This window comes from Rattus norvegicus, chromosome 6 (assembly GCF_036323735.1).
Source record: "Rattus norvegicus strain BN/NHsdMcwi chromosome 6, GRCr8, whole genome shotgun sequence".
Classification (NCBI taxonomy): domain Eukaryota; kingdom Metazoa; phylum Chordata; class Mammalia; order Rodentia; family Muridae; genus Rattus; species Rattus norvegicus.
The window spans coordinates 26,546,614-26,571,826 of NC_086024.1; the positions used below are offsets into that span (position 1 = coordinate 26,546,614).

Genomic DNA, 25,213 nt, shown 5'->3' on the forward strand with positions numbered 1-25,213 from the left:
ACGTTAGCCAGGTCTTGATGCTTTCAAATAAACAAAACCAAAAAACTCTTTATTTTAAAAACCTGAGGTGGGGGCTCACTATAGGTCCAACTGGCCCATAACTCTCTATGCAGACCAGGCCTCAAGTCACTCCACTTACCTCTGTCTCTCAAAGGCTGAGATTAAAGATGAAAGGTATCACACCCAGGCACAGAGCACTTCTTTCACCAAAATAATACAATCTTAACACTAAAGATAATGTACCTTTTAACCTAATTATGTATATTTAAGCTTGCTATTTGGATTATAGTAATGGTTTTCCAGAAAAGAAACCTTACCTTGATTTAATGAGATGACAGGTATCCGATTAGCATTGTATAAAAAAATATCTGCTCCATTCTCTTTGTTCCCTGATGAACTAGAATTAAGGCTCAATGTGAGCCACAACTGAAGAAGTGATTCCAACTTTTAAAAAAAATAAAAGGAAAGAAAACTAAGATGAGGAAAATGTACTTATATTATGAAGTACCATTCAAAAACAATCTTTATGCTTATGACATTCTGAGTAAATAACCTGTTTCTCATCATATCCTAGATATTTTAATTAGGTTCACAAGCAAACATATTTCAAAAGTCGTGATAAATTATAATTCAACTGAATTAAAATATATAATTCCCTTCATAACCCATGTTTTCCTCAATGAAAAATGGGAAGTCAATTTTTTAAAACCACAGGGTTATATACAATATAAAGAAAAGTACCAATGCTTAAACTCATGAAAATAAAAAAATGGCTGATCAGTAAAGGAGAGGGCAAATATTTCTCAACTACATATAACAAATGGTGAGGTCATATACAAACTTTTCATTCAATTCCAACCAATATTAAACATTATGTCAAAATACATTACTTTCCTTTAAAGTCCTACCTGAACATGATGGACTTGAAGCATGGAAAACAGTTTATTGAAACAAACATTTAACATTGGGACAGATGACAACTGTATTATGAGCTGGCTATTCTGGTTGGCTGGTTGTAAACTCCCTAGAAGTGAATCATCCGTTCCACTTGGAGATTGTGAAACTGAAAAATCAAACACAAGTACCACTTCATGAGCAAGTTTCAGAACTCATGTGAATTAACAGGCAAGAATAGGTTGAAGACTTTTTATTAAAATTAAATAGTAAACAATGGTTTATACTAATATTTCAGAAAATTACTTTATGAATTACTAGAAAATAAAGAGAAGAGAGACTCACAAATTCACAACACTAACTTCTACCACTTTTCCAAAGTTAGCACAGGAAAACCTTGAATAATTATTAAGAAGGCAGTTTTAAGGGGTTGGGGATTTGGCTCAGTGGTAGAGCGCTTGCCTAGGAAGCGCAAGGCCCTGGGTTCGGTCCCCAGCTCCGAAAAAAAGAACCAAAAAAAGAAAAAAACGTTATCTTTGACAAGCAGGGTACTCCTTGGAGTGCACTGCCCTGACAGGAATGCGTCAGCATACATCAACCTCAGCAATGCTCGCATCTGGGAGATCACCTGCTTCTGCCCAGACCGTCAGACAAAAGACTGCCTTTCTCTTGCTGTAATTAGGACATGACGCCTCTCAATTTTGGGATTTGGTTAAAAGACCTTTGACCGACGCTTCACTTATACTATCCAGCCTAGGATTTCAAAGCAAAGATGGTAATATTTGAAAAATGTGTTCTGTCATGGATGCACAATAGAAATAAAAATAATGAGTTACGTAGTATTCCCTAGAATTTCCTTACTGTCACAGCAGCACTGACAGAAGTATGCTTAGGTCTCTGGACTGAGTCTACATTTCGTGCACACCTCAAATGTCCACTTGTGAATACACTGTCTCATTTCACAATAGGCCACCAAGTTATAAAGGTTGTAAGTCATATAGTCAAAGCTGCTTTAAATTTACCACACAGAATTCTAAACGTGACCGTGATGATTCTCAGGAGAAAAACGACCCAGTGCAGGCATGTGAGCTCGTATGGAACTTACAGGTGGGAGGCGTACTCGTCAGTGCTTGTAAGATGGAGTCCGCTTCCAGGGTAGACATCATTTTCAGCATAAGCTCTGCTTGCTGCTCAAGGCCAACCTCCAGGCGAGCATCTAAAGCTACAAAAGGGAGGAGGGGACAGCGGAAGACTTAGCACTCATGGACGCCCTGCTACAGAAAGGTGTCAGCATCTGGCCCAAGAGGAGGACAAAAAGAAATGCTGGCACGTGCTATCAAGGACTACACCAAGGAGGTCATCTGAACAACCACTTGCTCAGATGGGAAGTGAGTGGCACAGGGACACATGCACTAAGTCAGTGACGTATGACAACGGAAGGAAATACACTGAAGAAGGGAGATAGGCTCCCCTAATAAAAAAGAGAAAAACAAAAAACAAACCAACAACAAAACCACCCTCAACAGAGGACTGTCAGACACAGAAGTAAATGTTAGTTTATCATACTAGGCATAGATAAATGTGTAGACACCCACTCACATAGAAACACTAAGACAGTAATAACTACAATCCAAATTTTGTTACTTTAGACAATTTCTAAAATATAATAATTATAGAAGATACTAATCAAATACAAGCAAAAGAAGGAAAGGAAGTTGCGTCATAATCATACTTTACTCAAGAACTTGGAAATGCTCAAACAATTATGACGACTTATCATAGAGCCAAGGGCCACTTAAAGAGTCAAATTAGTCATATTTGAGACAATGTGCATATCCAATTAAATGAAAGTATTTTTCTTTTTTTCTTTTTTTTTTTTCGGAGCTGGGGACCGAACCCAGGCCCTTTCGCTTGCTAGGCAAGCGCTCTACCGCTGAGCTAAATCCCCAACCCCTAAATGAAAGTATTTTAATGAGTATATTTAATAACAATACATGAAAATAATCAAAATTAAAATATGTCTTCTGTTTACAATAAAAATGAATCACACTAATAAATTATAAACACCTTATAAAAACAGAAATCAAGGACCAAGTTAAAATTTAATAAAAACCTATCTAGAAACATACTCCATGTAGGTCTTGTGTACACACACACACACAAGCACAATTAAGGTAAAAAAATTACTAATAAAGAAATTAAATGCAATTCTGTGGATAAATATGTATTAATGTGTATGTGTATAAATGTTATTTAAATGTATGTTTTGATCTAGGCTAATACACTCTCCAAGAGGCAAACCCTAACAAAACCCTGTATACCAGACACTGGAAGCCCTCTTTTGAGCTGTCAGTCAAGGTTCTCCAAGAGACTCCTAAAACACACAGACTGCTGCTATTGTCTGTGGAAGCCCAATGTGGAAGGTGAGTCCCTACTGCTGATGCCGTGCACGTCAGGGGCCCCTGAGCTGGAACTGAGCTGAATGTTTCCTCCTTAAGAATGAGCAGCTCTCTACTCAAATTTAAGACCTGCTCAACAAGAGAAACCTTGCCTGGTACTAAGACCCTAGCCAACTGAATGTTAGTGACGTCCTGGATCCTGGAGAAGAGCCTACACTCACCATTCTTCTGAATTAGCACACTCCGCAACAACAACTGGGACAGTAATCCTTAATACCCACAGGTAAGTGTAGTCTTCACATCGAGGAAACCTCTTTGCAACACATGGAGACCATTATATGAAACGATAATCAGTCAAAACGCAGCTATAAACCCAATCCCAATGAATACACCTAGAAAGCACTCTCATACCTAAGGCTCAGGAGACATTGTAGAAGAGTGGGCAGAACAATTTTAAGAGCCAGAGGTCAGGGAGTTGGTTGGTGGTGAGACTGTTTTCCAGTAGTGCCAAATATTAGACCCACGAAGTCTCACTAACATGACCGCCCCAACTGCCTGAAAACATGCATACAAGTGACATTCTACCGACTGAGCACATTATTTATATATTTAGGAAGATTATACATCTCTATATATGCATGTAATACAATGAATAAAAATAGAGGCCATCATTTGAAAGAGAGCAAGGAAGCATATATGAGAAGGACTGGAAGAAAGAAAGGGGAAAGGGAAATAATGTAACTATATTGTAATCTCAAAGAAAAAGGAAATTACAATAAAATAATGTATTGTCACTTCACATATCAAATAATCATCAAATAGCTTAAGAGAGATCAGGTGGATCACCTATACATGGAAGCTCTTTCGACATGCTCACAGAAACAGATATGGATGGTAAAGAGCACATTAGTGACAGCAAATCCAGAAACTGTGTACACGCAATTTCTCAAAAGAAAACACAAATGTCTAACTCTCTCTCTTAGTATATGCCTCAAAACGTTCTTATGCACACTTACCCTGAGATACTGAAACACTGACAGTCTGGGATCCATTCTTCTCTGTGTTTGACGGTGGTTTTGCTACAGGCATCCCCAGGCCTCCAATGTAAGGATTATAATTATAGGTACCATAATCGGCACCCCAGTAGTCATACCATGTACTGCTTATAGGCTTTAAAAGAAAAGTTAATGTTTTCACTGAGTTATGCATACATTCAATATTGTGACCAGTAAGAATACAAAATAAACATTTTTCTCCTGCTAAATTCCCTAAAGTTGCTGGAATTTTATTAATTTACAAAATGATTCAGTAATATCATGCTCATTTTCTGACAAAAAAAAAATAACATGTATGATTACAACCTGAAAGGTAACTAGCATTATTAATAAAATAATGTTCCAAAGACCAATAGTTACATAAATATTACAAGTGTATCTCCATTAAAAATGGATGGAGAGAAACAGAAATGATGACAGCAATGATCTCATCTTAGGAAAAACTCCAAAAGGCTGCCTGAAAGTCAGGTAATCCATAACTATTATCTCCTGGCTTATAGGAATTCTTACTATATAACTATAAGAGAAAAAAATGTACTACATATGAAATTGTCATTTTATCTTTACTTCAATTTTTAGAAGTTCATTTATTTAGTGTGAGACTATGTTAAGAAATTGTTTCTCTCTTTCTACCATGTGGATACTGAAGATGAAAACACCCTTGTCACTAGTACTTTTAAATTTATTATGTTAAATTAGACTAAAAACAATTTATTATGATATTAAAGCATATGTCTGTGTGCCACACATGCCTAATACATGCAGAGGCCAGAAGAAGGTATCAGGTCCTGTGGAATTCAAGTAACAGATGGTTATGCACCACCACATGGGTAGAGGATATCAAGCCCAGGTCCTTGGTATGAACAGCCAATGCTCTGAACTGCTGAGTCAGACTTCCAGCTACATTGCTATTGTTTCTTTGCTTTTTAAGAGCCACAAAGTACTTGCTGCAGCTTAATGCATGCTGTATGCTGCATAACGGGCTATATTTGACAGCAAATGTGCGTGATTTTCCTTACTACTCCTGCTTTCTGTTACATTAGAAAAGGATTGTTTAGCTTAACTTTTTCATAGAACCACCTCTTCTGTTGACTCTATATATTGTCCTTTTTTTTTTTGGTTCCTTTTTTTGGAGCTGGGGACCGAACCCAGGGCCTTGCGCTTCCTAGGCAAACGCTCTACCACTGAGCTAAATCCCCAATCCCTATATTGTTCTTTTAATATCTATTTAATTAGTTTCTGGCCATCTGGGTTTAGGATTGGGTATTTATTTTTTGAAAGCCTCAAGATTAAGTTATTTGACACTTACAATATTTTTTATTATGCATACTTATTGCTATAAGCATTCTTAGGACTTTCTTGTATCTTGGAAGTTCTGATAGAACACATTTTTACTATCATTTGTCTCTGGATTTTCTTAGTTTCTGCTATGGTTTCTTGGATAACCCACTATTTATTCAGAAATGTGTTTTTGTGATTCCTTTAGTTTTTATTATTATTGACTTCAAATATTACGGCAATATGATCTAATAAAACACAAGAAATTATCTCAGTCTGTCTGTGTGTGTTTCTTAAAACTTCACTTGGATAATATGATGGATCATTTGGTGGAAAGTTTCGTGTGATTCTAATACAGTAACCTGTGCACTGCCTATCTATTGAATATTGTGTACATAGATCTCTTAAAACCAGTTCAGACAGAGTGTGTCTTAAGTGCCTAAGTGTCTAATTACTAGACACAAAGTATAAGATGAAATAATTCTAACACAAAATACCTTAAAAACCTTGGCTGCAAGAGGATCCTTTTCTAAATCAATATCTAAAGGGTCAATGTCAGCTTCCATCAGATCTTGAAGTAGCTCAAGGTCAATTTCCTTATCTTTTTCCAAAGAAGAGAGAGGAGGTGTACCTTCAGATGATTAAAAAACATTTCATTGCCAGAGGATATGACATGAAATTCAAATGAAACACTGTTTAATGTCATAGAACTAAACACTTCATTTGCATCCAACACATACACTTTAAAATTTCTAAATATTTATATTTAAGAATTAATCAGAACGCAAACGTATCACTTGACAACACTATAAAAACATCAATCGGATAGGGAGTTATCAGCTCTTCTTCTTCTTTTTTTTTTTTTTTTTGGGTTCTTTTTTTCGGAGCTGGGGACCGAACCCAGGGCCTTGCGCTTCCTAGGCAAGTGCTCTACCACTGAGCTAAATCCCCAACCCCTCAGCTCTTCTTAAAGTGAGACAAATCTTACTATTCAAGATAATCATTAGCTTATCTAAAATGGAATAATACTTTGTTACATTTACTATGCAATTCTCTTTAAAGTATTTCAACCATAATTATAGTAGTATCATCAAGAACTCAAGTTAAAGTCAAAGAATTAAGGTATAAGACTATTTACTTATAAAATATCTACTATCTAAGAAATCGTCTTGCTCCCAGACGTGCCCAATTTTTTAAGTGGTTTTCTATAACTGCAGTGATTCCTTTCATCCTTTCTTTATAGTAAATGCACATTCATAGAATGCCCAGCTAAGACAAGCCTTTACTAGTTTCTGTATATTTATATAAAAACCAATATATCATTTCTTTGTACTTACTTGATTAAGAAAGGGCTAGAAGTAGAGATGCAGTTAATTAAGCAAACGACATAAGGAGTTAAGAGTGTGCACTGATGACAAGACAGGCACACAAGCTGGGCAGCAAATGGGAAACAATTGAAATCGACTGTAAGATGTAAAGTGTGTGTGTGTGTGTGTGTGTGTGTGTGTGTGTGTGTGTGTTCATTCAATACTAAACAAAACCTACATATAGAAAAGGATTATCCAGCTTATCAAAAAGTTTATACATGTAAATTAACAAATACATTTTTAAAAAGAAATATATAAAATATCCCAATATTTGGATATTAAAGACCAAGAGCTTTCAACTTTGTCTTCAACACATCAACATGTAAGTGATATTTAATCCCATCTGTCAACTTGAGATCTGGAATCATCTGGGATCTAGCCTCTGGGCACTCCAGTGGGAGATTTTTCTAATTGGTATAACTGAAATGTGAAGGCCCACTCCTCCTGGTGGTACCATTCACTGTACTAAGATTCTCAATTGTATAAAAAGATAAAGTGAGCTGGGCACAAGGACTCATCCATCTCTGCTTTCAGATTATCTACGAGATTAGCTTAACAAGCTCTTGTCACTATGACTTCCCCAGTGATGAGACAAAACCACAATTTCTAAACTGTTTACCTTTAGACATTTTATGTGTTTGTTCTCTCTCTCTCTCTCTCTCTCTCTCTCTTTCGCCACACACACACACACACACACACACACACACACACACACACACACGCGCGCAAGCCTGGTAGCCTGGTGCCTACATAAATAAGAAAGAGGGTGTCCGATCCCTGTAATTCATGGTTGTGAGCCACTATGTGAACTGATCTTTTGTCCCAATTGCTTCCTAAGTTGCTAATTAGGTTCTAGGTAGTTTTTTCCACAACAACAGAAAAAAATTAAGATAATATATGATAATACTTATAATGTGATAAAATGAAAGTAATATATAGACTACTAAATTAAAATGCTTAGAATACTATGAAATGATAGCAAAAGATGTTTTAAAAAAAAAAAAGGTCTGTGTAACAGAAAACACAAAACTCAACTTTGTCATTAACATTCCTCAACTGAAAACCCATTTTCATTTAAAAGACAGAAGTGAGGGCTATTTTGAATGTAATTTTATAAGTCACCTGCTATCTCGTGTGTCAAAGGTTCATCTATGGTTTCCAGCAGCTGAACAGAAGACTGCTGGAGAGAGTCATCAGAGTCGCCAGCTGTTGCCCCGACATCATCACTCACTGTGCCTTCTTCCATCGCTTCCGCGGCTACTGGAGCCAACAGTTCTCCTGTGTTGGAGGAGACAGTCCTAACCATTTTAATAATTTGTATGTTTTTATTACCCACAGGTAACAGATAAAGAGGCTAACAGAGTGTAAGAGAGTAGTTTTCTAAGGTCACAGCAGAACTAGTAAGCAGCATATTGCTTGCTAATAGTCAAACAAGGCTTCCATACCCGTGTACTAGTCACCTAGCAACTCTAAAACTACTGTTCCAACTGTCAAAGAGTAGGTTAAATGGTGGCTGTTGCAACATTTATGCATTTAAGAACACTCTGACATTTTTCTTTAGACATTACTTGTGGAATAGCAACCTAATCATACCATGGAAGAAAAGTTAATTGTGACAAACCTGCTAGAATGTCCTGCAGCATACAGGTTAAAGAGTACTGAGCCCAGGCGCCACCCCAAGAGATGTCTCCTCTGTTGAAGTCAGTTCCAACCAGAAGCAACAACAGTCTTTCTAGCTGCGGCTCATTCACAATCTCACACAAATGAATGGTTGGCCTGGTCGCATTTGCAATGCGTGCAAGAACCTGAAACACATTATGAAACCATATGCTTAAAATACCAGTTAAATTTAAAAAAAAAAGAGAGATGATATGACAGTTTTCAAAGCAGATGTTTGATTTTTTTCTATAAATTACTTAAAATGAAATACAATGAAACCTTGCACCTTTAATATTGTATCTGGCTTTATTTATTTATTTATTTATTTTCAAGACAGGGTTTCTCTGTGTAACCCTAGCTGAACTGGAACGCCCTCTGTGCACCAGGCTGGCCTGCCTCTGCTGTGTTGACTTCTGAGAGTAAAGAAGTGAAACATCAGGTCCGGACTTTTGACTGGTTTTAAATTTGGGTGAATATTTACAAATAAACAATGAATGTATTGCACAAAAACAACCATGGCATTCAAAGTCATTCACTTATCTCATTTATGTTAATTTACTTCCTATGTGAAATGATATTAAGATTAAAGATAGGCACACCCAAATTATCTACATTTCAAACCCTCAAGTTTTATCCAAATAAAAAATGTGTCTGATTTTCTCAGGAACTAAGTGAAAAGGACTTTTTTAAACCTTTCAAGGCATGATGAGACAAGGAGAGTAAGCCCCAGGAGAAGAGAAACGCCATCTCTTTACTGTCATGTCAATCAAAAACCGTACGTACCTTGCAGACAAACAGTAGGAGGTCTGCATGGCATGTGAAATCCATGGAGAGGAGGAACAGGACAAGCTTTTGCACAACTGAGATACAACGGTCATGGGCCAGAGTAAATGGAAGAGGTTCAATCTCGGGGCTCTCCTTTGTTGTTGTAACTTCAGTGTCTAAATTAGAACGAGACCATTCTGCTGTCCGGCGCAAGCGAATCAAATCCTTAAAATGCTGCATAGAGAAACATACATGATTTAAGCAAGTTTATTTAATGGAAACGTCTCAGTATACACTTCTGAAGGCAAAAATACCCAACATACAACTTCTAATGCACAAAATATTCATATATATCATAAGCTTCCAAGAAAAAAATAGGGGAAGGTGTTCTGTTTAAAACAACTGCCTCTTTTGACCAGCCCGTCTCTAAGTGACCCTGAACTTCTGATCTTCCTGTCTTATCTTGCAGATGCTGGGATGTAGGCATGAGCCTTCACACCTGGTTAAAAGTTAAGAATAAAAGCTGTCTATATTGATTGGAATAAGTTATCTCCTATTTAAAGTCCATGACATACAAGAGAATTGCATACAGGCCATAAAATAGATAGACCTTAATATTTAAAACAAATCTCATCAAAACATTGATTCAAATTATTTTAAAATCTAGAAAAGGGGTTGGGGATTTAGCTCAGTGGTAGAGCGCTTGCCTAGCAAGCACAAGGCCCTGGGTTCGGTCCCCAGCACCGAAAAAAAGAACCAAAAAAAAAAAAAAAAAAAAAAAGAAGAAAATCTAGAAAAGTATACTTTACAGAAGTATTTAAATACAAAGTTCAGAAGGTAAAACTCAATGTTAGCTGGGTGGTATGTAAATACGGACTCATGAATATAAATTTACTGTGTAGTTACTGTTTTCTCTGTTTTGAGACAAGAGTCACGCTTCTTGTATTCCATCTGCCTCAACCTACTTGATATTGGGATTAAAGGCAAATACCACCAGGAGGAAAAAATCAATTGTATTAAAAAAAAAAAAGTCACTGGAACTTAATTCAGATGAAGCAAAAACAGTTCTTGAGTCATATGCGCAACTCAATATGAAGAAAGTTTAACACCAAACCTCAATCTTTGCATAACTGCAGAAAAAAGAAATGACAAGTACTTACTTATTACTTTTCTTTAAAAAGAAAAGGAGATTATATTTATAACGCTTTTTATTATAGCATGAAAATAACAGGCAGAACCATCAATGTCAAATGATCAATCCATAAAACCGCACAGTAATCACACGAGCTCTAATATACTGACTCAGAATCCATTCTGAAGGTTATATACTAAGCGGTAAAGTCAACACTACACTTCCTGCAGTAAAGCGCATGCAGGGATTTGGAATGTCGGTAAGAACAACATGTTACCTAGTTTCCCAACCATTACTAACGCCCTATGATTCCATCTTACCTTGGAGGTCGCCTGCTTCAGCTTGGCTTGCTCTACTAGCAGTTTATATGATGAGCCTTTGTTACTCTGTATTTTTTCTTTTTCCATCTGTTCCACCAAAGCCTTCTGTTTTGCCTTTAGTAGGTTAAGTTGCTTAAAATACAAATAAACAACTTAATCTTAAAAATACCAATGTTAAGAACAAAAATGTAAATTATTATATTTCCCTCAGAACTCATATTTCAAATAAATAATCCACTGAATAAAAAATTAAATTACTATGGCTAGAAAAATAGCTCAGCAGTTTGCTGATCTTGCACAGGACCTGGGTTCAGTTCCCAGCACCCACACAGCAGCTAGCAATCACCTGTAATTCCAGTGCCAGGTGACCTGGTACCTCAATTACCAGATGCTCATTATTCAGGCAAAACATTCACACAAATAAAAAGTAAAAATCTACAAAGCAAAGTACTGATATACTTGACACAGTGAAACCCAAGAACACAACCCCGAAGAGGCTAGACATAAAAGGAGGCGCACTGCATACCTGCCTGCCAATATTTTACTTACTCATTGCACTCACTCAACTACACAAACCTAAAGGCAACAAAATACAACACTACCTATAAAATATAGAAGAATGAATGAAACAAAGTATCTGAGCGCTCTGGGAACCCTTACACAGACAGGCTATTCCAATTTAGTAACCATAGAAGGCCTCTTTGAGAAAATGATGATGTACTAACGTCAGAAAACATATGACTATTTTTCCAAGCAAAAGACTAAAAAACTATGTACTTAGAAATTTAAAAAAGGGGTTGGGGATTTAGCTCAGTGGTAGAGCGCTTGCCTAGCAAGCACAAGGCCCTGGGTTCGGTCCTCAGCTCTGGAAAAAACAAAAACAAAACAAAACAACAAACAAACAAACAAACAAACAAACAAAAAAGACTTAAAAAAAAGAAATTTAAAAAAAAGAAAGAAAAGTTACTTAGCACACTCAAATATCCTAGATATAAAAATGAGCACAGGTTGTTTCACAAACTTAAATTCAGTATTATATAATATCCAGGAAATTAAAATCTAAAAGTTAGAGGGGCAGATGACAAATAACTGCATCTAAAGGTTGACTGGAGGCCATGAGGAATTTAAAAATAGCTGTTACTGGGTTTGTACAAAAAACAAACAAAACAAAACAAAACGACAGCTTGGAAGGAAACCCAGAACAAGGAAAACAAAAATCAACAAACCCTTTAAACAAGCAGAACAATTCTTTAACAGAAACAGAAAACCAGGAAGCTTAAAGAATATCAAAACTTAAGTGAAATGGCTACGTTTGCCGTTTTACAATTTTGGTCACCAAAGTAGTAAAGCAATAACCTAGGCAGCTTGCTGCACACCTGCCTAAGGTCAGCAGATGACACCAAATGACAGACTCAAAACTCAACAGTTACAGACGTTACCTGTTTATGATGGACAAGCTGCTTTCGGATCTTTCTGGAATATAATCTATCGAGGCTACTGCCTCCCTTGGAGGATCTGTTTAAGCTCTGAGTATGCAGATTATTGTTAATAAAACTCCACTGGTTACCTGGAAAGAAACGTTTTTATTAATAATTCTTTTAAATATGACTTTGGAGTAATTCCCATGCAATAAAACAAAAACCACAACAATATGTCAACCAAGACAAGAACATTTTAAAGACAGCTCTACATAGCTTAAACAAATGACAACAGAGTTCTGCATGCAAACTCTTCATGAGCAGTCCAGACACTTTGTCATAATACCTAAGACTCATTTTGAGCTGAGCAGTAGCCCATGCCTTTAATCTCAGCATGTGAGAGGCAGAGGCAGGAAGATCTCTGAGTTTCAGGCCAGCCTGGTCTACAAAGAGTTTCAGGACAGCAAGGGCTGTCCTATCTCAAAAACAAAACCAAACAACCAAAATAAATAAACCACACACAAACAACCAAAACCATTTTTAATTGGGTTAGCTAGTTTTCCAGAGGTGAACTTAGTGAGTTCTTTATACATTCTGGTATTAGGCCTGGTTGAATATAGGGTTAATGAAGGCTTTTCCCAATCTGTAGGTTGTTGACTTCTCCTATTAAGTGTCTTTTGCCTTACAGAAGCTTTTCAGTTTCATGAGGTCCCATTTATCAATTTCTTGATCTTAGAGCCTGAGCCATTGGTATTCTGTGGAGGAAATTTCCCCTGTGCCAATGAGTTTGAGGCTCTTTCCCACTTTCTCTTCTATAAGATTCACTGTATCTGGTTTTATGTGGAGGTCCTTCATCCATTTAGACTTAAGTTTTGTGCAAGGTGATAAATATGGATTTATTTTCATTTTCTACATATAGACAGCTAGTTAGACCAGCACTGTTTCATAAAGAGGAAGGGAGGGAGTGATAGGGAGGTGGAGGGGAAAAGAATAGGATTGGGTACGGGGTGAGTGGACAGAAGAGAAGTCCAGAGGGCCAAGAGAAAGAATGGAAATGGGGTTGGGAGATAGAGGACCCTCTACAAAGTACCAGAGACCTGGGAGGTAAAAGGCTTCCAGGACTCAATGGTGGCAACCTTAGCCAAAATGAATAACAGTGGAGGGAAGAAACTCAAGAGTCCACCTCCAGTCGATAAACAGGGTCTCAAGTGGAGAGACAGGACTACTAACGGACAGTCAAAATTTCTGACCCAGAATTGTTCCTTCTAAAAGAATTCAGGGACAAAAATAGAGAATAGACTGAAGCAAAGGCTGTCCAGTGATGGGTCCAAATTGGAATCTATCTCGGGTAGGGTAGGGGAGAACGAACCCCAAGGCCTGACACTATTATTGATGCTATGATGTGCTTACAGACAGAAGACTCGCATGGCTGCCCAACTAACTGAGACAGATACAGATACAGATACTTACACCCAACCACTGGATTGCTGTTTAGGGAGCCCTGTGGAGGAATTAGGGGAAGGATTGAAGGAGCTGAAGGAGCTGAAGGGAAGGGTGTTCCATAGGAAGACCAGCAGTCTCAACTAACCTGGACCCCAAGAAGCTCCCAGAGACTGACCTATCAACCAGGCAGGATACACAGGCTGGGCCAAGGTCCCTGGCACATATATATAGCAGAGGACTGCCTAGTCTGGCCTCGGTGGGACAGACTTGAAGCCCCAGGGAAGGGGGATGCTGGGGGGTGGGGTGGGTGTAGGGAGTACCCTCTCAGAGATAAGGGGAATGAGGAACAGTGGAAGGAGGGTGGGACCTGAGGGGTGGGGCATCAGCTGAAATGTAAAGTATTTAATTAAAAACAAAAACAAAACAATAACCAAAACCCACAAATAATTCATTTTGAACAATATAACTTTGATGTGCTCTATACAAGAAATAATAGCAACAACAAACTACTAAATAAAAAGGTTTTGTACAACAAAGACAGTAATAATATTTTTTTTCTTTTTTTCCGGAGCTGGGGACCGAACTCAGGGCCTTGGGCTTGTTAGGCAAGCGCTCTACCACTGAGCTAAATCCCCAACCTGACAATAATATTAAAAAGTTTTTGTACAAGCACCAAAAAAGGCTATTCAGATTAATAACTGCCAAAATGGGTTTAACAGTTCAAAAGGCAGGCTATATAACTGCATCTACCCTTGTGTTTTGGAACTAATCCACAATATTGTGCATGGTTCTTTCCTTCAGTCTGGCCTGAAGCCACTCTTCCCTCTCTGGTCTTTCTAGTTGTTGTTTTGAGATAGGGTCCCACTATTACACAGCTCTAGCTGAACTTTACACAGAGAACACATTGCTTCTGTCACTCAACAGCTGGAATTAAAGACATGCCCTCCAAACATAACCCCCTTCTAATCAATTTATTTGTAATTTTAAAATGTTTTCCTATTTCTGACACCCATTAATCATCTTAGTTCAAAATCGTCAAACCCTGAAAATGTCTTCCCATCATTCCTCCTTGATAATACCAAACAATAAAAATAAAACTTAAGAGTTCAAATACAATTTATTCTATACAACCTAAAACTGTAATTACAGTTAACTCAATGTTAATGTTTAGCCCTTTATCCTTTTTTTTTTCCTTTTGTTTTTTTCGGATCTGGGGACCGAACCCAGGGCCTTGCGCTTGCTAAGCAAGCGCTCTACCACTGAGCTAAATCCCTAACCCCTTTATCCTTTTTTTTAAAATGTATTTGAGATGTGTGTGTGTGTGTGTGTGTGTATTAACTGTCTTCAGACACACCAGAAGAGGGCATCAGATCCCATTACAGATGGTTGTGAGCCACCATGTGGTTGCTGGGATTTGAACTCAGGACCTCTGGAAGAGCAGTCAGTGCTCTTAACCACTGAGCCATCTCTCCAGCTCCCAATCCTTTAACTGAGGAAATGAATTGATACACACTTTTTTTTACACCAACAAAAAATAAATATCCTGCATCTGAGAGTGCTCTTTCTCTCCCTTCCCAAAACTACGACTATATCAAAGCACAGAGCCGCATGGCTTCGCTTCACTATACTGACAGTGAGGCTCATCCACCTCTAGACTTGTTTCCAATCACTGGTAACTATAATGAATGCAAGAGTACACCTGCTTGTAGATGTCTGATTCCCCTTCATTTGTAAACTTCTGTGCTCTAAGCCTACTAAAAAATTAAGTGATAATGTTAAGAATCTTCAAGTTAAAAAAAATAAAGGACAATTGTCGCTAAAGAAAGCAACTGAACTAAACTGAATAGTATTTTTTAAAAAATGGCATACAAAATTAAAATAAAATTTTAATGAAAAGAGGAAGGGAGAAATATAATTAAAATATAATCTCAAAGATAAAATATAAACAAGTAAAAACTGTAAATCTTCCACAAGTTCCCTTGCCCTTCTCTCACTTCTGAAAGTATTGAAGTATGGGTGCAGGGGTGGAGCCAACACATGTACTGACTGACCAAAATTTATATGCAGACAAAGAAGGTGTCCACAAAATAATTCTATTTCTCAGCAGATTCCTAGAGAAAATTAACTCATGTTTTACATAAATTACATACATCTGGTTATCTCCAGGCCAATAGCCAGATCAGGAACAAGCGTGGAGTCACTGAAAATCCCCACCAACACGTTATTATAAACTTCTGATACCTGTCAGAAACCTTTCCCTGTCTTTACCATTCAAAGGTTTCTTTGCAGCTGCTGCTTCATCTTCAACTGTGGCCACGTAATCCAGTAACCTGGACACCAGCATAACAACCCAACTGATCATGGGGATATCCAGGACTCCTAGAGAGAGACGAGAAGGGGAGAGTCAAGTAAACATGAGTTCTAAGGACAACTGAGAAACCATCTTACAAACAAGAATGTACTGAATCATGACCAACATTAACATATTACAATATACCTTAAAACTAGACAATCACGGACACAAAGTGAGTAGAAAAACCAATCTAATGAACAACAGAATACAAGGGGCTGGAGAGATGGCTCAGTGGTTAAGAGCACTGATTGCTCTTCCAGAGGTCCTGAGTTCAGTTCCCAGCAACCACATGGTGGCTCACAACCATCTGTAATGGGATCTGATGCCCTCTTCTGGTGTGTCTAAAGACAGCTGTAGTGTACTCATATAATAAATAAATAAATCTTTAACAACAGCAACAGAAAGAACAGGATACAAAAGAAAATATAGGACACACAGGAAACTAAAATAAAATGTGTTATCACACCTTATAATTCATACTAACAACTATATTCTATAGCTTATTTTATTCATGCTCAAAAAACCTATTATTGGCCAAAAGCGAAATGTGCTTTCAATGCCTGTATGTGGAGGTTGAAAGATTACAAAAATGTTCAAGTTCACCATTCAGGAGACAGAGGCAGGTGGATCTTTCTATGTTCAAAGCAGTCTGGTCTACCATAATGAGTTTCCAGACCAGCAAACTCTACATAATAAAATCCAGGCTATGAAAACAAAAACAAACAAACAAAAAGCTAGGCATGATGGTACACAACTTGAATCCCAGTCCTCCAGAGGCAGAAGAAGAACCTCTCAGTTCCAGGCTGTGCTGGTCTAATAGCAAGTTTTAGCGCAGAGAGGTACGAAGTGAGGCAGTGTCTCAAAACCAAACAAGAAAACCTCAAGGTAGATGAACAGATAGATAAAATACAAACCATCTACGTTCACAGTGCAAATAATGGGTTGAAAGACAACTTGCTGTGGTCGTCAGCCAGAAGAAAGCTATTCATTCTAAAGCCTACATCACATAGCATGATTAAAATGGACTGCAGTGACTATTAAAGTACATCACAGATATTTCATAAAACAGTACCTAACAAACTATAAATACTAAAGACAGTCACTTTATCTAATACCTTCTGTCCTTCTGTGCATGGTTAACTCTGGTTGAAGAGGTGACAATAAATTATCCAAGAGATTAAGTAAGCTTTCCAATACTCCACTGTTACTAAGTGATCGCTGACCAATGCAGGAGAGTAACATAAAAACCCTGCAAACAGATACAAAGAAAATGACCAGTGAGAGTCAATTAAATTGTCCCACTGTTAAAGAAATACATTCACAAAGGAATTATTGTAAAACATGTTTGCGTCTTTAAACCATTCATTGGTAAGTTATAAAGAAAGATTTCCATCAGGAGAAGTGATGTAAAATGAGCTTCTATTCTAATTATTGGTTACTTTGTCTAATTACCCATAAGAAATCAGGCACTTAGGAGACAATCTCTATTAGAGCCTAAGAATCACATTTAATATACAAGGCACAGCACGATCTTTAGAAAATACATACTAGTATCTGTAAAATCCCATAGATTGATCCAGAAAATCTAAGAGGGGAACACAATAGAGCTCATGTTCTTCTTTTAGGACTTGCCAAACCATGAGAAGGCCTATTTTACTCTCCACATATTTACTATCCACATAAACAAAACTTCACAGTCTGACAAAGACTCTACAATTGAAAACCATTTACAATAAACACCACTGCTATCTCCACCTACCTATCTTGTGGGAAGATGAGAAGCTGCTCTGAATTATACAGCTCTTGAAGAACGTTAGAAAGAAACTGGCCCCACCATCTCTCACCACCACACAGCTGAACAAGGAGAAGGCCAGTATGCAGCCTTATCTTTGGGGTCCCACTGATGCACAAATGTTTAAACAGTTCTTCACAGGCCTGAGCGTGAAAGGTACTCTGCAAAACTGCAGGAACAGAATGCCCTGTTACAGGGAAGAAACAAATGACTTATCTAAGTGTATGTATGGTGTTAAGAGCAACACCAGTACATCTACATACACATTTCCCCCCCCGGAATCAGTAAACAACTATATTCTATTTATTTTGTGACTTATTTACTACTTTTATATAGAAATTAGTTGTAAAATATTTAGCAGTAAGAAGAGATAGCACATACATTGTGTTCCTTGTTTTTGTGGTCAGGTTAATTAAATCCCCTTACAAGTGAATATGAAAATAAGTATAAATGAAAAAAATCAGACATCTTAAGAGATGGGACTATAAGCATAAATGAGCAATCCAGACGAGTTCATGGTTAGAAAACTACAGCACTAGGTCAGAATACATTAATTAGTCTACCTTTATGCAATGCCTAATATTTTCTCACTCAAATACCAAGCATAGTAATCAAACAAATAAGAAATTAAAATTCATTTAAGAAACACTAGAATAAGTAGTAGGCAGATCTCAGAGTTCGAGGCCACCCTGGGCTGCAAGGAGAAGCCTTATCTCTAAAAAATAAAACAACAGAACAAAAGCTTACAAGAAAATAATAGAATAAAAGGCATGAGGATGCAGCCAGTAGCAAAACACCCATTTACCACATGCCAAACCCTAGATTCAACACATAACTTGGCAACAAAAATATAACTCTTTAAGGAGAAAATAAATGTGTGAATCTACAAAAATTTCTAAAGTACAGCAAACAGAATATCAAACTAAATATCTAGATAAACCAGTGGAGAGTACCTAGCATGTCTAAACTAACAATTCAATCCCCAGTACCACACGTTAAAAAAAAATTCCCCAGAAAGTTAGTCTGTGTACCCAAAACATGCAGCAGAAAATTATTAAACATTCCCAGTCTCTAAGTCACTGAGGCATACACACCATTGGAAGAGTGCAGAAGGCTGAGCAGCGTGTCCAGTAAGTACCTCACAATGGTGCGCAACTGCTCTGTGGACGACGTCGGAATCAGGTCTTCTGGACCTGATGTTTCACTCAACGTCTTCCGACTTGCACCTATGGCTACTTTGAGCCTCTGCACTGCATTATGAGCCAGATTTAGTTGAAGCTGTAGCTGAATACAATCTTGATAAGCAGAAAAAACTCTACTGTCTTCCTCAACTGCTTTGTCTGGTTTTCGCAAAAAGTACTGTGCATTGTTCGCACTATTGAGAGGAGGAAGATCAATACTCTGCAAAAGAGCTTCCAGACGATGACAGGCTAAGTTATATCTATGAGTAAAAATAAATGAACAGGCATTCCTTCAGTCTTCTTTTGTATCTACACACTAAAAAGCACATCTCTTAAAAGATATATATTAAAGTACAACTACTGTTAAGAATTATTCTTGGCCAGGTACTGCAGCAAACACCTTTAATCCCAGTACTCCAGAGGTGAAAATGTGCAGTCATCTATGGCTGGTTAACAGCCACAGTCACTTCTAGGCCACCCAGAACTATAATAGAGACCCTATCTTAAAACAAACAAACAAGCAAACAAAATAAACTACTTTTCACAAATATTAAATGCTACTACCAATTAGCTAACAATATTCTCATGTTTTCAAGCCTGCCGTAATGTACAACGTGTTCGTCCTCCTTTTGCTCTTTTCTATGTAGATACAGAAAACATTCCTTGACAGAAATAATTTAAGAAAATATATAAGCAAATTTCCATTAACCTGCACTGTATATCTTCTTGTAGAGCAACCATCATTGCTAAATGCTGGTCAATTTCTGGCTGGTTGGCAGATTCTCCTTCACCTCTCAGCGGGTCATGCATCAACTTCAGTTCACTTTCCCACGGTAAGATATAGGTATGCCCGTAGTAAAATCCTAACGGAATCTTTGCTCTAGCATTTGTGCTTCCATAACGTCCAATGACGGTGATCTGAAATGAAAAAATTGCAAATACACACACACGTGATAAAGTTTAAAAGTCGGAGCTAAGTAATTTTAAAAATATAGGTATACTCTTTAGTAATATGTCAATGTAGTACTAAGAAACACGAAGAGCACAGTCACTTTCCTGAAGTTCTTACCTTCATAAATCTGCACACAGGTGGAGGGATTAGGTCATGAAGAATTAATGAGTGTGTGCTTATATCAGTTGCCACTACCAAACGCCTTCCATCCACTTCCTCTCCTAATGTCCATATGTCAATTGATAAGGACGCCAGGTCTCCACATGTAGGAATCAGTACATCTGTCAGCAGTATAGGTCTTCCAAAATCCAGGGTCACAAATCTCCTGGCTCCTATATAGGAAAGAGAAGAATGTGAGCCATCGAAACACGATCATGTGACCAAAGTATAGATCCAAAACACATTAAACCATGCTTCTTAAAATAAAAAATATCAACTTATTAAACTATAAGAGAAGTAGCTAAATAAAAGTAGCTTTACCAACATTTATTCATAAATTCTATAATTGCTCAGAATGTCACGGCTTTGGATTTAATCTGAAACTTGCCCAAAAGTGTACTATAGTTTTAAGTCAAAAATTTTAAGATTGTTAATACAAAAGCAGTTAAGTATAGAGTGAAACTCATATGTATTTCAAATATTACAGTCTAACAACTAATCCAGTGAATGCATTAAAAAGCAAACCTATAAAGTCCGAAGCTGAACATTTCTTGTGTTAATTTCATCACTAGATAGATTAGACATACCAAAATGTATTATGTAACTTGTGAAAGTCTTATTAACTTCTGAGGCAGGGGTATAATATATTGGGTTTAGTATGTATAGAAAATGACATGGTAATACAATCATTAAAAAATAGGACTCAGGGGTTGGGGATTTAGCTCAGTGGTAGAGCGCTTGCCTAGGAAGCGCAAGGCCCTGGGTTCGGTCCCCAGCTCCAAAAAAAAGAACCAAAAAAAAAAAAAAAAAAAAATAGGACTCAGCAGTTAAGAGCACATACTGCTCTTCCAGAAGCCATGTTTGATCCCTCACGGGACTCATATGATTCAGTGATGTCCACATGTTCAAGTCAAACTACAGCATACACAACTGTTCACAAGCAGACAAAGTTTTTCTCTGCATGTTATAAGCACTAAATGCTACTACCAATTTGTAACTAAATTGGAAGAAAATAGCAAGACAATTTTCGAAGTTTTAAAACTCCCTCTTCTAGAGTAAACATGATTCAATTGTTCATACAATAAAAAACACAGACTCAGTATGTCCATTTTCTCCATAAGGATATTTTAACTTTTTCCTGTTCCTATAGTATAAAACTAAAAGCTAGTAGAATTAGGTTAAAAGTAGCTAAAATTTATCTGTCAATATGTATGCACCCATGTCACTTACAGACTTCTGGAACACAACATGACACAAATGCAGCTATAGTGCTGGTCTTAGGATACTGCCACACAGTCAAAGTCTAGTATAATGGCAATAAGAATTTAAGCATAGCGTTTCTATTACTTATATTTCAATAGGAAATCCTTAGATACAGGAAAAACCTCACTGTTTCAGTGGTACTACCCAACCCAAACAATCTTACAACTTCTGTAGCTATTACTCTGAGTAGAAGGTACTTAATTGACAGCACATGTAATTTATTTGTAATAAATTATCATAAGGGCTCAAGAGACTAAGCAAGAACAATAATTTTAGAAACGCAAAGATTACCTGAATGCATTCGCTCTATAATAATGGACTGGTGAGGTGGCGGCTGGAGAAAATGTGAGGCATGAGAAATTGCAAGGGCCAGACCAGAACCAAGTGGATTCTAGACAAAAAACAAGATCAAAAAAACCAAAAACAATATAACTCTGTACTAATACCCTTTGCTCTCAAAAAAAAAAAAAACTCCCAACCATAACATTACATTAACAAGTCTCATTTCCTGATACATAGAGATAATTTATAAAAGCAAAATGACCTGACATATTTTCATGATAATATAAACATTTGACTTTAAAAGTCAGAATTTATTTACAAAGATAAGCATCTGTGCGTCAACATTTACTTGGAACAGCATTTACCATTCTCGACTTGTTGGCATTTTTGTTGTGTGCAGCAAGGTTCACTGCTGGAGGATCAATGACGGAGCCTGGGAAAAGCTGTGCAAGCTCAGCATTAATCACAACGGACACGGCTTCATTGGGCGGAGTGAGAGGAGGAGTCATAAAAAGTGGCGTTGTTTTTGGAGTGGGTGGAATGACATCAGACGGATGGATGAAAAATCCAGGAGCAGCCACTGGGTTGGAGGGCACAGCGTTGTGCACAGGACCTGCTGCTGCTGCGGCTGATGCGGCTGCTGCTGCTGCTGCTGTTGTCTGGTGCAGCTTTGCTTCCAGCTTTGCTTTCTGTAAAAGACATAAGCAGCACCTATAGAAGCACCCCACGCCTGAGGAGCACTTGATGACTACATCTGAGACAGCGAAATGAGTCACAAGACCCTGGGCACAGTAGATAACCGGACTTAAGAACAAATGACGCACTGCCTAGCTGGGAGCCCTTCTTGGCACACTGTACAAAAATTTCTTATATATTAAGGGAACTAGAAAGTTCTCTAAAAGTGAAAAGCAAGCACAACAATTAAATATAAATAATGAAACCTGTCTGCTCAAAACGAAATGAACCATCATGAATGCAATGCTAACTGACATGACACAATTTCTCAAGCAGAATTTGCACAGGTAGCACTTAGCAATTAAATCGATAAACCACGTTATCATAATTGCTGTACTTAGAATCTAATTAATGTCCTATATATTATGACATCCTACAGTCTGTGTCCCATGAAAACAGTAGCTGGTAACTATATAATGTTTCTCCAGGAGCGCTTAAAAATAAAAGTAGAATTAACTCCAAGACTACACAAAAAGTATCAACCACATACAAAGTAACATGCATTCATATAATTTAATACACTTAAACATGTCACAAAGACATTACCTCAATCTTTTGTTGAAAATGATTAGCTCTGATTGGACAACCTACTTTCCTTTATGAAAACAATGGTCATTTCTACAGTACTTTTCAGCTTTTGAAGTTTAGAGACAGCATGAACAAAGAGCCAAATGGTCTCCAACCTGTTGCTGAAGCTTCAAAAGCTGCTGCTGTTTCTCTTGCAGCACCTGTAGCTGTTGCTCGGCTGAAGCCATTGCATGAGAGAGAGACTGCAAAGCTACCTGGGCTGCTGAACTCAGGGCTGTCGAGGCTTCCCCAACTGTGCCAGATGATAGTCCACCTACTGCAGGAGTAACCCCGAAGGAACTCACTGGCATGAGACAAGGGAAAAACAAAACAAGACACCAGGATGAAGAAAAGCTTCACAGAGGCACATGGTCACAATACACAGTTGTCATTAAAACTATATGGAGTATAGAACTTTAAAAACAAACGAACAGGGTTGGGGATTTAGCTCAGTGGTAAAGCGCTTGCCTAGCAAGTGGAAGGCCCTGGGTTCGGTCCCCAGCTCCGAAAAAAAGAAAAAAGAAAAAAAAAAAAAACAAAAACAAACGAACAAACAAAAGGTTGGGTTCTCACTCTGTAGTGACAGGGCACTTGCCTGAAAGGCTAAGAGACCCATGCTCATAAACTGAGACTTGGACCAGTACCACCATATCCATATGAACATTGCAATGTAGTAACACTAAACTGATATTCAAATTCAAGAGGCGCTAGAGCAAATCCCAAATCAAACAATCTTAAGTTGTTTGCTTTTCAGTTCTAGTATAGAATCATGCTCATGATATAAAAAAAAAATCTCAAGAAATTTTAACATTATCTTTAATATCCGTATACATTGTGAACATTCTCTCAATCCTCAAAAAAGCTCCCCACTTAGTAAGGCATGGTACACCTTCAATACCATCATCTGTAGCAAGTGGATCTGTTAGGTCCAGGCCAGCCAGGGCAATGTAGTAAGATGCTGTCTCAAAAAATAAAACTGAAAGAGCTCCCCACAAGAACCATGTTAAATTTTAAGTACGGAAAGATACCGAATTCCTCTTGTAAAGAAAACATTTATTTCATGTTTTCCATGCGTACATGTCTGTTGCACCACATGTATTAATGGTGTGATAGAGATCAGAAGTCCCCAGAGATAAATTTATAGACAGTTGTAAAATACGTATATCCTGACACATATGTAGTATGCATATGTAAAATATGCATACCATGAACTGAACCTTGGACCTTTAGAAGAGCAACAAGTGTGTTTAATTGCTAAGCTACCTCTCCAACCTGAATCTCCTTATTTTAATCTACAGAATAAACAGAGGTGAGTACTACAAAGGACATACAGACAGACAAAACCTTATTTTCTACTTCTTGCGCTTATTCAAGCACACTCACAAGTAAAAGCAAAATTTGACTTTTTGATGTAATTTAGCAATACATTATAAATGAACACTTTTCCACTTATATTTATAAAAAATATTTTCAAACTTTGATATAAGATTAATTTCATAATTTATTTTAGCACATCAGCATAAAATTAAAAGCAAATTAAAAAAGTACTAATATCTTAATAATATATTTTTTTTTCTTTTTTTTTTTTCTTTTTTCTTTTTTTCGGAGCTGGGGACCGAACCCAGGGCCTTGCGCTCGCTAGGCAAGCGCTTTACTGCTGAGCTAAATCCCCAACCCCATGACAATATACCTTGCATCCATTACTTATATGTTCATCCATGCATCCATCCACCCACCCACCCACATACCTACCTGCCTACCAAACTTCCTACCTCCCTCCCTATTCATTTATTTATTTTAGTTTTCCAAGGCAAAGTTTTTCTGAGTAGCCTGAGGAATCCTGGGATATCCTCTGTACACTAGGCTGGCTTCAAACTTCTACTAAATGACATTCATTTATTCGTTCTATAGATAGTTAGTTGTTAGTTAGTTAGTTAGTTAGTTAGTTAGTTAGTTAGCTAGTTAGTTTTTCAATACAGGGTTTTTCTGTGTAGCCTAGGCAGTCCTGCGACTCTTTCTGTAGACTACAATGACTTTTACCTCAAAGATCTATTTGCCTCTGCTTCCTGAGTGCTGGGATAAAAGGCATACCATGTCCAGCACCTAAATGATATTATTCATGAGTGACCACAATTAGCTTACAATAAACTCACGAGGCAAATGTCATGGCTCCAACCTTTAGGTGAAGAAACAATGAAG

At 37.4% G+C, this 25,213-nt stretch overlaps 1 protein-coding gene across 1 annotated transcript in view; it reads right to left on the minus strand.

Annotated features, from left to right (window-relative positions):
- The window catches only part of Birc6 (baculoviral IAP repeat-containing 6), a 193,433-nt gene that overhangs the window by 71,771 nt on the left and 96,449 nt on the right, over nt 1-25,213 (minus strand). The window contains 19 exon segments of the mRNA NM_001170596.3: nt 318-444; nt 909-1,063; nt 2,000-2,116; nt 4,310-4,463; nt 6,124-6,257; nt 8,116-8,271; nt 8,615-8,798; nt 9,436-9,651; nt 10,870-11,001; nt 12,309-12,436; nt 15,999-16,109; nt 17,199-17,332; nt 17,843-18,062; nt 18,970-19,316; nt 19,766-19,974; nt 20,126-20,340; nt 21,722-21,821; nt 22,078-22,401; nt 23,131-23,318. Of these exon segments, the coding sequence (NP_001164067.1) occupies nt 318-444; nt 909-1,063; nt 2,000-2,116; nt 4,310-4,463; nt 6,124-6,257; nt 8,116-8,271; nt 8,615-8,798; nt 9,436-9,651; nt 10,870-11,001; nt 12,309-12,436; nt 15,999-16,109; nt 17,199-17,332; nt 17,843-18,062; nt 18,970-19,316; nt 19,766-19,974; nt 20,126-20,340; nt 21,722-21,821; nt 22,078-22,401; nt 23,131-23,318 (3,351 nt within the window).